The 16657-nt window shown below is 44.0% G+C and overlaps 1 protein-coding gene across 2 annotated transcripts in view; it reads right to left on the minus strand.

The window, feature by feature from the left end:
• Positions 1-962: 962 nt before the first annotated feature.
• cps1 (carbamoyl-phosphate synthase 1, mitochondrial) overlaps positions 963-16657 on the minus strand; it is a 29592-nt gene continuing 13897 nt past the window's right edge. The window contains exons 22-38 of one of the 2 annotated variants that reach the window (XM_003962030.3): positions 16225-16366; positions 16096-16161; positions 15959-16022; positions 15672-15853; positions 14187-14381; positions 12961-13028; positions 11570-11645; positions 10653-10730; positions 8994-9101; positions 8814-8903; positions 8474-8644; positions 4344-4418; positions 4164-4262; positions 3063-3122; positions 2857-2969; positions 2131-2260; positions 963-2042 (exon numbers count right to left, since the gene is read on the minus strand). In XM_003962030.3, the coding sequence (XP_003962079.1) occupies positions 1932-2042; positions 2131-2260; positions 2857-2969; positions 3063-3122; positions 4164-4262; positions 4344-4418; positions 8474-8644; positions 8814-8903; positions 8994-9101; positions 10653-10730; positions 11570-11645; positions 12961-13028; positions 14187-14381; positions 15672-15853; positions 15959-16022; positions 16096-16161; positions 16225-16366 (1828 nt within the window). In that variant the 3' untranslated portion in view covers positions 963-1931. Of the gene's footprint in view, positions 2043-2130; positions 2261-2856; positions 2970-3062; positions 3123-4163; positions 4263-4343; positions 4419-8473; positions 8645-8813; positions 8904-8993; positions 9102-10652; positions 10731-10755; positions 11277-11569; positions 11646-12960; positions 13029-14186; positions 14382-15671; positions 15854-15958; positions 16023-16095; positions 16162-16224; positions 16367-16657 lie in introns of those variants that run through there. The other variant, XM_011611212.2, reaches the window with a different exon arrangement.

Raw genomic sequence — 16657 nt, forward strand, 5'->3', positions numbered from 1 at the left:
GCTCCCGAGAGTGCACACTGAATATTTTGACTCCTCACTCTAATGCTAAGCTAGTTTTGCTAATGTGCCCTCCCTGTTGTAATGTCCTTCACGCCATTTCTGCAGGAACAGTCACTTGTTCAAAACATCAGTCATTACTTTTTGATGATGCAGAAGCTCCGACGCGGCAGTTTTGATTTGTAAATAATGAAATGATCCTGTAGGCTCCTGAATTTATGTTACATCACCACCACTGAGTAATGAGTACAGTAACAGCCAGGCCAGATATGCTGCGCAAATACAAAGCGTCTTCCGGAGTTTCCTCTCTCTGACTTTGTTCTGTGGCCAGTGGGAAGTTCTATTTGTGGATTTAGAGCGCTGTAGGTGCTGCACATACTGTGGATGTAGCTTATTAAATGGAGAAAAGAGGCTGAAGATACCTGGCGTTACCTGCTGCAAAAGCCGAGGCGGAGGCTGATAAAGTCGGGTCAAATAGCCGGAGGAAAGTTGGATCAATAAGGCCGTCTTTGGAGAGTCTGTATATGGAATCTAAAGCAGCTGTTGGCTGGGGAGAAATACAAAAAAAGAGAGATCAAAAAATAACTAATAGCATTAGTCTTGTGTTTAGTCTATGTTTATTTATATTATTTATAGATATATATAGATATGAAGGATGAAGGATATCTGAAGGGTTTGAGGGACACTGGGTGAATAAGGACAAGTTTAAAATAAACTTAAATACAGCTATGTTGCATCGCACAACAGAGAGAACAACACAAACATGAGAGGATGCACGCTTTGGGATACTCACACGGGGCCACGCAGGCTCAGGTGCACCCCCACTCACACAGGTTCAGCAGTCACACAGGCAGGAACCCTGGCAGGACACTAGGACTGATAACCACTGGTGTCTTTCACTGATGTGCAATTAAACTCAGGTTTCAATGGAGTTTTGTTTCAGTTCATACATATGTAAACAAATCTCGTTACAAAAGCTTTAATTCACAGGCAGCATTCCATATAGTGCATATATATGTTACAGTGCATCATTAATGGAACACATGTGAACATTTGGCATCATTAGATCATTGATGGTTAAAAATCTGCATGATATAAGGCTGAGGACACAAGAGAGGATTGTTGGCTGGATCTGAGCTCGGTCAGCTTCCCCAGACGGTCGGCGGGGGCGCCAACACCGTCCGGGTGCACCCTCAAGTGTGTGGTGTCAACGGGATTAGTTGACTGGGTCAGAGAGTCCGAGTGATGGGAGATCGGGTCGGAGATAGCAAACATGTTTGGGATCCGTTCATCTGTGCGTCTCCAACGGACACAGCCAATCAGAGCAGGAAGTGCCCAGATTCTGCATCAAGCTCAAACAAAACAACAATAAAAGAATTTCCCACAATGGAAGGGAAAAGAAATCTGTCACTATAACAAATAAAATCAGACCGCTACAGACAGGAAGCGCCTATTAATGCTTTCTGACTTTGTCTTAGCTCAGAAAATGTGATTGCTAACGATTAACGTTAACAATTACCATTTCCATTAGTCGGTTTGCTTCTAAAAATAATAAATAAATTACTCATATCTATTCCCACGAGGTTACCTGAGCTCTCACATCGGCGTCCACTCAGCCTCTCCTCAGGTGTGTGGTCTCAGTCTGACTGAAACGACCTTTACACTTAAAATTGGTTGAAATAATCATACAAAAAAAAAAAAAAAAATCGGTTAAAAATTGGTTAAGATATGAAAATCCTCTGGTGTGTTCCCAGCCTAAAAGGTCAGTCTATGTACTCGTATCACACAGGTGAGCAGAAAAAAAAAATGCCCTTGGGAATTTACCAAAAACTAATGCAAATATAAAAGTTCATTTCACTTTATATGCAGATGAATTTACATATAATAGATATCTACTCTGTAACCCCCCCTTCCTTATCAGAAAGGGGAAGACCTTATATCGTTAGCTTAGAGATTTGCTGGTTGTCTTTCTGCCGGTAGTGGAACAGGCTGGACGTGTCCAGCTCCCCCGCGTGACAAATGGCCTCTGCGAACAACTTCACCACCTGATACAAGAGAAGGAGGAAGTGTGTAAATATTTAACCCAGGCAGGAGCGTTGAGCCCATCACAATGGCGCCCTGATGTCCCCCAACCTGGTAATTGGTGATTAGCGGGACTCCGTGATCGATGGCCAGTCTGCGGATGACGAAGTTATCCTTCAGGTGGCGGCTGTTGTTATTGGGCAAGTTGACGACCAGGTCGATGTGACCCTCATTGATCAGTCTGTGACGGCAAATAAGACAAAACATAATCGGCTCTGGCCTTCAGAATAAAAGCTGCCAGTCGCTTAATGTAACCAGGTTAATTGATTTGGTTGATTTGGTTTTGAAAACCGATCAAGTAAATGCATAATTAAAGATGGTGATCAATAAATAAAGATGGTGGGTCGCACCTGCACAGAAGTGTGAATAATTGTGTAATTCAACTCAACAAATTCCCTCAACATCTTTTTTTCCCCCCCAGCTAATCCCCAAAGTAGCAGGATTATTATTTGTGGGCTCTGACATCCCTGCAGACACACGGCTACAAACGTTGGTGTGTTTGATCAGGAGGGGTGCAGAAGGGAAACGTAAAAGCCTCCGTGACCTCAGGTGCTTCCGCTGCTCTCTGGACAGCGCTCGTGTGGTGTTGCTCTGTTCGGGACTAAAGCCGCGACGCTGGGCTCGTAACGAGGCTCCATCTTTGATCTGTCAGCATATGACTGAGATAACGAAGGGGCTACGCCCTCAGATCTCTGGGCTGCATTTGATTAAACATTTAGAAAAACGGAGTCCAGTTCTGAATCTGAGGATGAAATGTTGAAAGTGATATTTGCAGACCTCTTTATACCGGGCAAACTGGTGTGTCCTTCCTTCTGAGAGGGCCAGGCAACAGGCGTCGCAGGCACATCATTAGCACAGAGCCAGGCGGAGGTCGCCTCAGTGGCGTAGAGCTGCAGGGCGGGGACAGCGTCACAAACCCTCGCCAATCCGAGGGGTTTATTCTTGCATAAGACGATCTTAAGTGATCGTGTTAAAAAGCTCACCTTGAATCCTTCCTCGTTTAACTGGTGGGCTGTGGCCAGGAACTTGGGCCGGAATGAATGCTGAGATGGTGGGAGGCCAAGCAAACGCATGAGTAGCGGAAATCAGGAAAGTCAACAGGAAATCTGCTTTTGTTGAAAACCCACTTTGGAGATGCAACCAGCAACCTCTGTCAATGCATTAGCATCAGTTAGCTGCTAAATTCCACACCGAGCTCATGTATTCAGTGTAACAACCACCAGGGAGTGTGTTGGACTGCACACTAAAGCGTTGCCTAATTATACGGAGCTGCAAATAAATTCTGAACTTTGCATGTTCACAGCACAGAAGGTCTGCACAAGCAACACGGTCTGGGTGGAATTCTGTCATGATTATTAACGATGATTAGTAAAGACCTGGTTAAAGCAACACAACCCAACGGAGTTTGGCAACAGTCTGAGTGAAGCTAAGAAGACCTGAATTTATGGCCGTTAACCAGGATCTGTTCCAAATCTTAATATTTTTGTCAGGGGATTTCTGATCACACCTAAAATTGAGGAAAAGCTGACATGAAGAGAGAAGCCCAAGAAGAAAAAAATGAAGATGAAGGATTACTGATATATTTGAACTGCCTGAGGCAGAACAAAAAGATTTTCCCTAGTCCAGCGTGCAAATGTAACTCCACTAAATGATGTGAGGGTTGGTCCTATGCTTGTCTGTCTATTGTAGCTCCCTGGTTTTACATAATAGTCAAATCCACGTCAGTCTCCCCCACATCTTTATGTGTCTTTAGGGAGTACAGGGCAGGGATAAGAAGATCTACTTAAAAGTCATTCTTCCCTCCTATCATTCCCTCAATTTAGGACACTTTAAGAGTGTAAATGCTTTTTAAAAGATGTAATCTGGGCCTAACTTGCTGCCATCACTCTAAAGAGCGTTCTCGGAGGTCTCGGATCTATGCTGAGATGCAGAAATCATGACGGGACTGGATGGAAAGCATACAGGGGACCGGGAAGAAGTCAGCAGACCTGAAAGATTTAAGCCGTCTATTTTGAAGAAAGTGGTTGCAGCAAAAGAACATCCAAGCAGGAGGCACGTAGGATTCCTGATGGCGCTGGTCTTACCTGAATCCCAATCAAGATGCCATTCTGTGGCAGCTTAAAGCCTGTGGAGAGCATCGCCTTCAGAAAAGCTGAATAAATATTCTGTCCAAAACAGGCTACCTGGAACAGAACATACACAAGCAGCTGTGAAGGCTCTTCTAACCTACACCCAAAAACTAGAATGTGCGTTTGTGCACCTACTTCTCCAGTGGAGGCCATCTCACAGCGCAGCACGGGGTCCGCTTCCCTCAAGCGCGGCCAGGAGAACATGGGTGCCTGATGAAAGCAGAGACAAGGAGAGCAGGTATTTCTTATGTGCGGAGCAACAAAACATTGCAGCACATGACGGTTAGGACAGGACAGGCAGCTGTGGTCAGCATTTATATATCACAATGGCGCCAGAGGGAAGCGATCATTAGGGATATCAGAACACTGCTGCCACCTAGAGGTGTAAAATAGGACATATGAGAAGGCAACAGGTGAACCAACCTTGTGTTACACTCAAGAACTTTGTGTTTAATCACAAGCTCCTATGAATTTATTTTAGTTTACTGTGCTTTTAAATGGTAGATCAACAGATAACAGAAGTGACAGTAAATAACTGAAAGCAATGACAAGTAAAGAAAGCTACAGCTACAGACTGAGCTGATCCAGACGCAAATAAAGACCATTTCTATCTTGAAAAGAGAACAATGAGCTGTGGTGTTGTGGCATTTCTGAGCGTGCACAGTCACACAAACACACAGACAAGGGTCACTGGGGGGATTTATCCTTGAAGTGGGACATCTCATCAGCTGAATGTAACATTTGCATACTAATGCCGGGATGGACAGGGAGGGAAGGAACTGCAGACCAGGAACCTTGGAACACTTATCAAGGCTTTACACACAGTCGAGAGAGCAAGCACACCAGCGTTTCATGGAGAAATAGCAGAATCCGTCTGATGCCAACTTCAGTAGCCTTGGGGAATTCATGGAACACAACTCGGCTTACAAATTCTATCACAATACCTCAGGTCTAGTTCTGGTCTCTCAGTTCTGGTCTCTTGCACGTCTGTGCGCATGTTGCTACTGTGTGAATTCCCTCCCACCTACTTGGGCCTATGTGTGTTCCTCCTGAGCAGGCTGTGACATATCTAACTATATTTAAACTGCAGTGACAACTGCAGAGAGGCAGTAAAAGGGATCACAGATGCCTTTGAGCCCTGGAACACGATGATTGAGCGGTCTGGGCTTCCATACTGAAGCTACTCCACTCTTGTCCCACACCAGCATAAACATACCAAAAGAGGAATCTAAAGCTATATATCTAGCCAGACCAGGAAACCACAGCTATCAGTCTGAAAATAAGAAAACATGCACCTACAAAACCTCATAACAACAATGCTGGGTTTTCCTTGTGCGTGGTAAAGAAGACTACGGGGCTGCCACAATAACTGCAGCTTTGCAACCGCAGCATCTCGGCGACACACAAACCCTTGCCCCGCATCTCCCGGGCCCACACGCACTGCTAAGAGAAGAGTTACGAAGCTCCGCGACAGGAACAATGTTATCTTCCAGCAGCAGCTGTGCTGCAGCAAAAAGGGACTGAATAAAGTAAGACGTTTCCATATTACAGCGTCGCTCGCTGTCACTTTTGTTAGCGACAGCCAGGACCACACATGTAGAACGAGTTGACATTAGCAGTTATATGGTAATTAACAGCTATATTTTGACTTAATTCTCACAGTAATATAAGCTGCGCATGTATTTTAGTCCCCTAAAAAGGAAGCTTTTAGGCAAATAAAGCATTTAGTATTGGTTTCTAATCGAGCTGATTTTTGGACCATGGAGAAAACTCAATCGGCCACAGAGAGATCATGCAAAGACCACCAGAAAGACCTTTGTGCTAAAGAAAACTTCAAAAGATTAACATAATTAACAATGTGTGTTTTTCTATAAATGGACACGTCCAAAAAAATCAAACTCTCCATGGTTGATTTTCAAGTTTTCAGATCACAAATATACACCAGAGACCAGTAGCAACCAGACTTAGAGACTTAAACCTGATCCCCGGACTTTATGTTTTTGGAATCATAAAGACAAACCATATTGCTTTCCAGCATTTGAAGGAACAAAAATGACACAAAGGGGACTTGTTAGTGGAGGAAACCACTGTTTCTGTTACGTAGAGAGACAGAGAGCAGAGTATTAGAGAAAGGCTGGGAAGAAGGCAGACAGAGCGACTTGTGGCCCGGGAACGGTGGTAGGGATGAGGACTGCTGGTGAATATGATCGGCACAATGACGGGGTAATGGTTGGAGCGTGTGACAAATTAACCATGCATTTATGAACAAATGTCTGTGTTCTGGAAGGATTTCCTGCAAAGCCCTGTTTACTCAGGCAGTACGACGTCTGTGGCACCAACTCCACGTAAACTCTAGAAGTCTTTTAAGTTCAGTGCCTCGAGTATTCAGAGCTCCGATTAATATTCCTCACCGCCAGGAAGAATAGGAAATTGAAAACTTTCATTGGGGGTGCTGAGGAGGGGGGATTATACCTGCGTGATTGGTTCCGAACTACAACCATTGTTACAACAGCTCCGTTGTAATTAGAAGGAGAAATTACTTGGGGAAAAAACAGCTTTGGAACAGCTGCTGACACACAGACGGTCTCACATTCAGTCGAGTAAACCTCGCAGCCCGTTTCACAAAGCAGTCGCCCCCCTCCCCCCCCCAATAGCACGGAGGTAGAGGAGCGGAGCCATAATTGCCGGGTTTGTTATGTGATCCAGCAGAAGCTGCACTGGAAGAACGTGGAGTACCTATTAAGATATCATACACGAGGGGACCTTTAGAGAAGAAATAATTGTTCAACCATATCTGTTCAATCGGACAGAGAAATTCAGAGACTTTGAGGACTTCACAATTTAATTGCCTTTTGGGAATTAAGTGATTCTTAACTCATATTTAGAAGACGGTAAAAAACCTTCGAATATACACATCCACATATAAAGCGTGGCCTGATTTGGATGTGAATGAAGAAGATGATCCTCACTTCTCCTACGTTGAGTAATCAAGCCCGAAAAGGCTGAAGAAACCTGCAGAGTAACTCATTTTGGACAGTCTCATTGTCGTTAAACAATTTTCAGACAGATGGGTGTGTGTTAAGAGGTGATTTTCAGGACAAGCGAGGAAGTGTGGCGAGACTTTTTCCACGTCCGTGCAGTCTGAAGCAAAGCATACGTGACATAAATGGGCTGGGTGAAAAGACTTCAGTAGATCAAAAAAGCCTGACAAGAGCCATTATGAAGCCATTATTTAATCTCCCATTCCAACGGTGAGTTGAAACACCCTCAGAGCAGCATTTAGCTGCGAGCAAAGAGACAACGCAGCACTTATGTTGACCTGAGACGTATTTGGACTCAATAAGGTTCCCATAAAACATCCGAAGGGGCATTCTGAGAGCACTTTAGACTGGCCGCCGGTCAAAGACACACATTAGGGCTCACACAGAGGGCAGGAGGGCTGAACTCCTGCTCATCTGGCCCCTAAAGCGCAGCACTTAACGAGCAGCTGTGAATTACGCCATATTTCGCCAAGGATGAGTATCAGTTAATGGGTAATTCAGAGCGGCTTCACATGTGACCAAACAGGGCATGAGCTGGATAAATATCAGAGGGAACGGATGAGGGGGAAGATAGCGGTGCTCATTAGGCTGCAGTTCAAAATGCTGTGGAGCGCTCATCCTCACTGACGCCGCAACAGTTTCAACCATGGGAACAGAGAGAGCACCTGACCAACAGTCAACAAGTGGATCTTCTTTACACATCCACGTCAGTTTTGGGGGGGTTATTTGTTCACTGTAGTAATGAACATAAGCCTCAGCAACAAGGCCATGGCAACTTCAAAATGAGACAAAGTGAATACAAAATGGAGAGATAATTATTAGTGATTAGCAGATATGTTTCAGAATGGTCCTGGGCCTTTCACACAGTGTACCCTGATAGTTGATGACAATTATCCACGTGTGCTTATGTGTGTAGCTGGAAAAACAAAACACTTACGAGGGCAGTTTATTGTGTCCGAACAAAAGAAGTGACTAAAAGGTCTTTGGTGAATTATTTTACAAGGGTCCAAAAATTAGGAAAGAAAAATCCTTTTGTGATATTAAGTTTCCTTATGCTACTCCTAAGGTTATACGCTTTAGCTTAATTCTTCAAATGTATGTTTCAATTTCACCAGTCATATTTAATTGATGGGTGTTTTCTCTCGCTGGCCTTCAAGGCCTCTATCATTGGGTGAAAGAGGGAATTAGGAGACACAAACACAAATCTAAATCTACATTTCCCACCTTGATGCCAACAAAGTCGGTGGGAATGATGGGTCTCTCCAGGGAGGGCAGACTGGCTTCATCCAAAGGTTCTCCCACCATGGCTTTGGTTGCCACGCTGATGAAGTCCACGCCGATGGTTTTGGACACAAACGGGAAGGAGCGAGATGCCCTCAAGTTACATTCAATCACCTGCCGTTAAAAAAATATAGATTTAATCAGTGAGGGTAGATGCACCATATCCGCCCATAATTTAGAATCTGAAGGTGATTTCAATTTGGAAGTGAACTACGTTTGATGCAACCGAGTGTGAAAAATTACCAGCTCTCATTTAGCCATACCCTCAGGAAATATTACCTACCATGACATCATTGCCTTTAACCAGAAACTGAGTGTTAAAGGGTCCCAAAATTTCAAACGCCTGTGCAATTTTCCGAACGGCAATCTTAACCTTAATGAAGGGAAGAAAAAAAGAAATGCAACATAAAAGGACACATTTCACTGTAGGTCACAAAAAAATGCCGAAGGCTTCTGAACTTACCTTTTCTAGCGCCCCCTGGCTGATAGTCTGAGTTGGAAGAATAAGAGTGGCATCCCCAGAATGGACTCCGGCATCTTCCACATGCTCGGTTATAGCATGGACCAGAACCTAGGCAGACACAGGCTAATTATGCATGTAGATCGGAGCGCAGATAAGCGTCAGAAATCCCTTCTCTGGGCTGTGCGGCTCCTTCAGCCTCAGTCACGGTCTCGTCTCGGATCAGAATCATCCAGACTTGGAGGCAGATGGCCTCCACACACAATTTTGTGTTTAGAAAGTCAACAAACATGAGGGAGTGCTGCATTCGGAGGAAACCAGCCAAAATTTACTGGAACAAAAACGGAATAAATGGGCTATATTTGTTCATGGATCAGCATGGAAACAAAGTATGTCGATATGGAGAATAAAACTTTCCGGCAACTCAACATTTCACCCTAAGGAAAGAAAATCTTAATCAGCAAGCAGCTGTGTGATTTTGTGTGTGTGTGAGCATGTGTGTGTGTGTGAGCATGTGTGTGTGTGAGCATGTGTGTCTGTAAATGAGCTGCCGTGTCATTAGCTCATTTAAACTGCTGCAAACCACAACATTCATTAGCACTCTTCAGATAGAGCCTGTAATTAATACGTATTATCTGACTTTTACACACGCACACACACACGGGCCAGGAATAATGAGGCCTGTTTCGTATTCAATGAATGGACAGCTTGTTAATGTGATACTGAAGATAATGGAGGGGCTGCATTGAGGGGAAGTAGAGATGGAAAATGTACCATACAAGCAAAGAGCCCACGTTCACGCTGACACCCTTGAAATGACTCCCACTGCCTGAACAAAAGAACAACAGAGCGCACGTCCAGGATAAGTACCAAGGAGGATCCGTCGCCTACTGACGCTTAAAATGATAACACATGAAGTTACAGCACTTCTGGAAAGTTAAAGCAGCTTGGTATGAAGTGACTTTAGAAAAGCCTGAATATATAACACCCACAAATCACAAATATATATAAGTTGAGACATTTGATAAACTACTGGTGGAATCTGTAGTATTCATCAACTTTTAATGGAGGAACCGAATGTTTGTTGTGGATGGGTTCTTCTTTTTAGAGAAATTCCATCTCTAAACTTTTTTTTCCATTAGCTGTGCGACAGTTAATATCTCCAGGTTTAATCTGATTTATGTCCCCATCACATTAGTTTATGCATTGACAGTGACGGAAATGCTCTTTTTGCATTCTTTGCTCCATTTTGTCTTCTTTGTTTTTACTTCAACATTCTTGTGTGTATCCCCAACATAACATTACAGGGCCTGTGCCACATTTGTCTTTAAAAAAAAAAAAACTAAAGATGAGTTTTATACCGATCTAATCTAAAATGAAAAATTAATTTAGTATCACAGCTTTCCTGCACCTTAATGTATTCCATTCTCCCGATCAGATCTGTCAAAGCTGCAATGTCTCTCCACGGAAAATGAATGAGATTATCTCCACTTTATTCATCCACAGTGCTAAATGTCTGTCCGGGGTGAAAAATATCTGAAGACTGGATAAATTCCAGGCTACAGAGATGAATAACAATAATACAGAAAATAAAAGTGCAGCATTAATGCTTTCCTATAATGTCATATTTTACTCTAACTAAACTCCTGGGGTTCAGCTCACCCTGCCATCCTTTGCCACCGCGTCCACCTCCACCTCCCTGGCATCTCGGATGAACTTGGTGATGACCACCGGGTGCTCCTGGAGGACACACAGCAGCAGTTTATTCTCTCAGCAGATCAGAAATGTCAACGCTGTCCAAAAACATCTGTTCAATTTTTGCAATATCTTAATTTTAACTATTTGGAATTTGGAGTTTATTACACAAATTCTGATAAATGTGAGGAGAACCGAATAAAGAAGGACCCCGGAAATCTGGACAGAGATCCAGAAATAGGCAGCAGGTGAATGCATGAGAGAGTAAATGGCACCGTGATTCAGCTGACCTGGGCAGCAATTACAAGCAGATTTAATTAAACATGACGTGAGCAAAATGAAGATTAGGATTCTTGAAACTGCTGTTTGGTGGTGTGTTTATGTGCACATAACTTTACATTCTGCAGCATTAATCAAGTGAAAGCATACAAAAACAACTATTGTGTGCATATTATCTCATCACTTCACCGCAAGTGAATCAGTAATAATTTCGAACCCCAGACCAGAGTTGTGTTTACATCCTTCTGTTGGCTGGTGTGGTTGAAGAGTTCTCAGAAATGAAACTAAAACTCTGGTGGATGCAGATGAAGCCTAAAAAAGAAACCATTACATTGTGGTACAAGAGCTCATTGATATTCCATTAGCAACCTTGTTTTGGTGTTTTAACCCCAGGTAGGAGCCACCAAATGGCTCAGAGGGCCCGCTGCCACCTGAGTGGCTGAGCAGGAGGAGACAGCCAAGAGAACTAGATGCTGAAGGCTTTAGCTTAGTGCAAACAGATGGATAAGCTAACCAGAGGACAAACATGTGAAAAAAAACACTGCACATTATATGGTGGTCTCTTACGCACATGCAGACCTGCACAGAGTTAACACCAATCTCACCTGGGACACCTGAGAGGCCTCCTCCAAGAAGCGTTTCATCTCCTCCTCACCATGCGCAACATTCATTGCAGAACCACTGATGAGAGAGAGAGAGAAATGATGGTACAGAGAGGAGAAGTAAAATGCCACAAGAGAGGAAAGGATGCAACAAAAAAATATAAAAACACACATAAGCTTCAAAACACTCATTATTTCTGCGTTGCATCAGTACCACCACTGGGAACAAGGTCTGGAAACGGTCGGAATAAGAGAAACAGGGAGAAGCAGCTACAGTATTTGGGTCAAAAAGCACTGCGGGCTCTTGAAAACGAGTTCAGAATTTAATCATTTAGAAAACAACAGATTTAGGCGGGTTTAGTTGCAGCTGTTTTGATTTTAGACTCCGAGCTGGACCGTCCTCGTCTATAAAAAGCAGAGATTCAGAACTGCCACAGGCTCAGTTCAGGTTTTAATACCTTATCTGTGTGTTTCTCACACAGAAACACACACACACAAAACCCCCAATGAATTTATTTGAATTCCGCCACGCATTCGGGCCCACAGTACAGTATGGTTTTATTGTGCACCAGCTGCTTTATACTGTTCTCTGGAGCTTCAACGTTACGGCAGAAAGGATTACACCCTGGCTGAGGGTTGGGAGCAGATTGAAACAAAAACAATCTCGCTTTTACAAGAATAAAGTGGCCATTTTTGAATGTTTTAAAGAGACGTAGATTAAAAAGCAACGGCTGAGATAAAAATGTGGTTTTTCCCCCCCAACATGAAATAAGATTTTGGTAAGACAAGAAGGCTGGAGGACCGTGCACGAGTATGAAAAGAGGGAGTGAGAGCGCTTTTGGGGATGTGAGAGATCAGAAAGAATTCACTTAACGCCAGCGCTTAAGACGGGGGGGGGGGATCTTCCTCATTAAATAGTATCAACGGAGGTGTGATGTAATTGAATTAATTAACCTTATCAAGGAAACGCACAGCCGAGACGTGTCCCTAACGCGCCTGGATCAACCGCATGTGCCTGTAGGTGGACAAACTGATACCAACGATGTGTGTGTATTGTAATAAAATGCTGCTGTGCTTGATTAGCAATAGGTTGTTACCCCGATCACGCGGTGCCTGTTATTAAGTGGCGAGGCAGCTGGCTGTGCAGCAGCTTTAACGGGATCAGAGAGAGAGGTGTAGCCATGTGGATAAGCTATAATATTAGATGAAGAGAGCGTATGAAGCATTAGAGACAGGCAGCGCTGTGCTCTGCTCTGCGTGGACTTTTAATCCACTTCAATGCCATAAAAAAGAATCACTTTAGAAATGCAGCCTTTTCAGTGTGAACCAGTTACAGAATTAAGATTTGCTCTTTTAAGAGCAAATTGCTGTCCCCATGGTGCGTTTAAGCTCACCTGAGAACGTAGGAGGGACGCAGCAGACAGGGGTAGCCCACCTGCTTGGCGAAAGCAAAGGCATCTTCCTGTGGAGATGGAGAAGAGCACAAGAGGAGGCTTTAAACTCAAAATAACCAAATGAAGTCATTCTTTTCCCCTTCTCTGATGACATAAAATATTTAAGTAGCAACTCGGTGCTTCAATAGCAAGACTGATACTGCAGTTTCTCCCACTGGATCACCACAGCTACACAGTCCCAACATCCCCATATGCAATGATTTCTTAGTGGGGTTTTCCTTTTTCTCATATCCTCTTTCATCAATTTCACAATTTTTGAAAGTTGTAGTTTGTTATTGAGAGCTCAAAGGTTATGGCCCAAGCTATTAAAATGTGTTGTGTCTGCTGTAGCAAAGAGTAGAGGATAGAATGCCCAGCAGCAGTCAAATGAGTCTGCACCACATGACTCACGGAGCTACAAATATTCTGCTCACTTTAAATGCCGCACACCTAAACTCAAAAACAATTCCTGTTTCCCGTTTACCTTAGGGGGGGGGGGAGAAAAAACAGTTTAACCAACACAAATGCTGCAGAAAATGAAGCCTTTTCTTCAGTGTTAAAGAAATCCATCAATATTTAAACAAACAGACTGAAATTTGCTTTGAACCACCGCAGCTTTCAGCCTCGCCCATCCTAAAACAGCCAGAAATCTTCTCTCCAACTCACTACAAAGAAGGGGAGAAGTGGAAGGACGCAGCTGTAAGTCCTAATTCTGATCACAACCCTTTCTCTGTTCCTTCTCTCGGTACGCCTGGGCCTGTTCTCTCCATCATTAACCGCCATTTCCTCACCAGGTGGAGCGCCAATAACAAACACAAAGCCGTCCCCGCGGATGCAAACGAGGCATTTTCCCGCAGCGAATCCTGAATTATCCGAGCCCAATAAAAAGAACCATTTCTCCAGTCAACGGGGAGACAGAACATGCGGTTGGACTCTGGTGGGACACAGAACGTTATCTGTGTTTGTGTTGGCTAATCGCTCTTTCATGAGAGCTGAAAATATGAGTAAGACAGAGAAATAATGTTTCTGTACCGAAAACACACACCTGTGCGTACTGATACACCGTTATTAACTGAGGCCAGTGCTTCGGTATTGATGTTTGTCTTGCAGGTTAGGGGGTGGAAGTTTCTCAGTGATGAACTCTTGACATACTATACATGTATACTTCTTGCTGATATCTTTCTCACCAGGGAGCTGAGGGCCCTCCAGGGGGCCTGAGCCACTCCAAGGTCGTCGAGAATGCTGGAGAAAACGGATCGCTCCTCAGCCCGGTCAATCTGCAGGGGGCTCGTCCCCAGAATCTTCACCCCGTTCATGTGCAGGGGGACGGCTAGGTTGTTGGGGATCTGGCCTCCGACTGATACGATGCTTCCAGAGCAAGCCTAACGAGGAGTCAGTGGCAGGTAGGATATGAGAACAAGAGGTGGGAAGAGAAGGGACAGGAAGGGGGATGATATATCAATGTCTTAAACCTCAAAACAGGACAATCCTTTAACTAACTGTATGTGTTCTTGTTACATTCTGAGTACAAAACTACTTACTCTACTAGCAAAGCATCAAGAATTGGTTTTAAGGTTGAGATCAAAATGGGGTGTAGGTTAGGGTCACGGTTTAGCTTTCATGGTTAGGGTTAGGGTAAAGGACTGGGGAATACATCATGTATATAAAAGTCCTCACAAAGATAGAAAGTAAAAGGGCATGTGTGTTTGACTGCCTCAGTCTGTGAGAATACCACCATTTCTTCCTCATCCAAAAAGAGATGCTGTTTCTATGGCAACACCAGTTTGTATCTCTTCATTACTTATGGACCTGCCCTTCTGTCCATGTCCAGGGTTTATCACTGATCTCTAATGCCTTGTTCATATCTCTCTCACACACACATGCACACACACTTCTTTGTACTTCTATTTTTGTGAGGACTTCCATACACATAATATATTCAACTGCCCCTTAACCTCAGCATCACAACTAACCCTCCTGACCATAACAGTCCTTTGAAGTTGTGAGGAAAATGTCCTCACTTCCCAAAAATATACGCACCTTTCTAGCAGACTGCAGTATTTAGTGCTCAATATGTAGCAAATACAAGAACACACACACACATGGAAGATGCAGGAGGAGGCTGCTGCTGTGAGGGAGCGATTGATGGTAATGACATCACCCTAACAAACACTTCATCACACACTGATCCTGTTCCTGCTTTACTGGATTACAATAGCTGGGGGGGGAATCAATGGTCATTAGTGCGAAATCACACACAGGCAGAAAGAAACACATGACAAAAGAGAAAACCAACAGTTTTGTAAATCAACTGTCATGACCTGCCCAATGGTCACATATGTAAAGCATATAACCAAACAAATACTGGGCAAATGATAATCACCACATTTTATTGTTTTTCTTTGCTTCTTTCCCCTCTAACAACAGTCCCAGCCATGCTGCTAAAGCACACATACACATATTAAAAATATTGTTCACTTCATCTGAGGCCATAATCATTTCTTCTTGCACATACTGCACGCTGATCAATACTTTGCTCAGTGGAAACTCTGAAAGAAATGACGCAATATTTCAATCTAGTTTACCCCCTGAATAATGAGTGCGAACCCGAGTCTCAACTGCTGTCCTTCTCTCCTCCTGATCCATGCCGACACACTCTTCCATGTGCTCACCTCCTGTTCGCTGATATCCAGGATACGTTCCAACGTCAGCTCCTCAAAGTAAAGGCGATCGCACTCATCGAAGTCGGTGCTGACCGTCTCGGGGTTGTGGTTGACCACCACCGTCTTCTTGCCCATTTGTCTCAGAGCTCGGATGCTGGAGACAGCGCACCAGTCAAACTCCACGCTGCTGCCTGATGGAAGACGCAACAGATGGGTTTAAGGTAGCCGGCAAAGAAAAACTATAAGGGGATTGTTTTCTAAGGAAGACGCTGAAGAGTAGAAGAAGGCCCACGCACCGATGTGGTAGGGTCCACAACCCAGAACCATGATGCCTCGGTCATTAAAGTCCAAATCGTGCTCCTGAAGGATCAGAAAGATTGTCAAAACATTCTCTTCTGCTCATCAGTGGTCCCTAAATGTCAGAGCAGCATACCCGCCCGTGATAGGTGCAGTACAGATAGTTGGTCATCGCTGGATACTCTGCTGCCAGTGTGTCGATCTAAGATGGGAGAAAACTGTCATTCTGAGGTCCGCAGGTTCTTTTAGCCATCACCAGCCTCACCTGTTTGACCCAGGGCTTGATGCCATGATTCAGCCTCAGCCCTCTGGCTTCTCTCTCGCTGGTGCCCAAAATCTGACCAATCTGACGGTCAGAGAAGCCGTCCTGTTTGGCCTTCAGCAGCAGCTCCGTTGGTATAGAAATACTGCAGGGAGCCGCAGTAAGAAGAGGAAATTACTGACCACAAGTGTCACGCTAACCTCTCCAAACACCATATTGTTGTGATTTATAAAACTAATAAAATTTATTAAAGCTACTTTTTTTTCCCATCAATGTCCCTTTTGCTGATTTATGGCAATCAATATTTCACAACTCGGGTGTCATTAATAGTCTTCTTTCAGTCTGTTTTCAGCCTCTGCTCTCCTTTTCAGTGATTGAGGCATTAGCATCATCACTGCAGACAACGGTTAAACAAAACCACCTCTCTGACGCCAAG

This window comes from Takifugu rubripes, chromosome 1, assembly GCF_901000725.2.
Source record: "Takifugu rubripes chromosome 1, fTakRub1.2, whole genome shotgun sequence".
Taxonomy (NCBI): domain Eukaryota; kingdom Metazoa; phylum Chordata; class Actinopteri; order Tetraodontiformes; family Tetraodontidae; genus Takifugu; species Takifugu rubripes.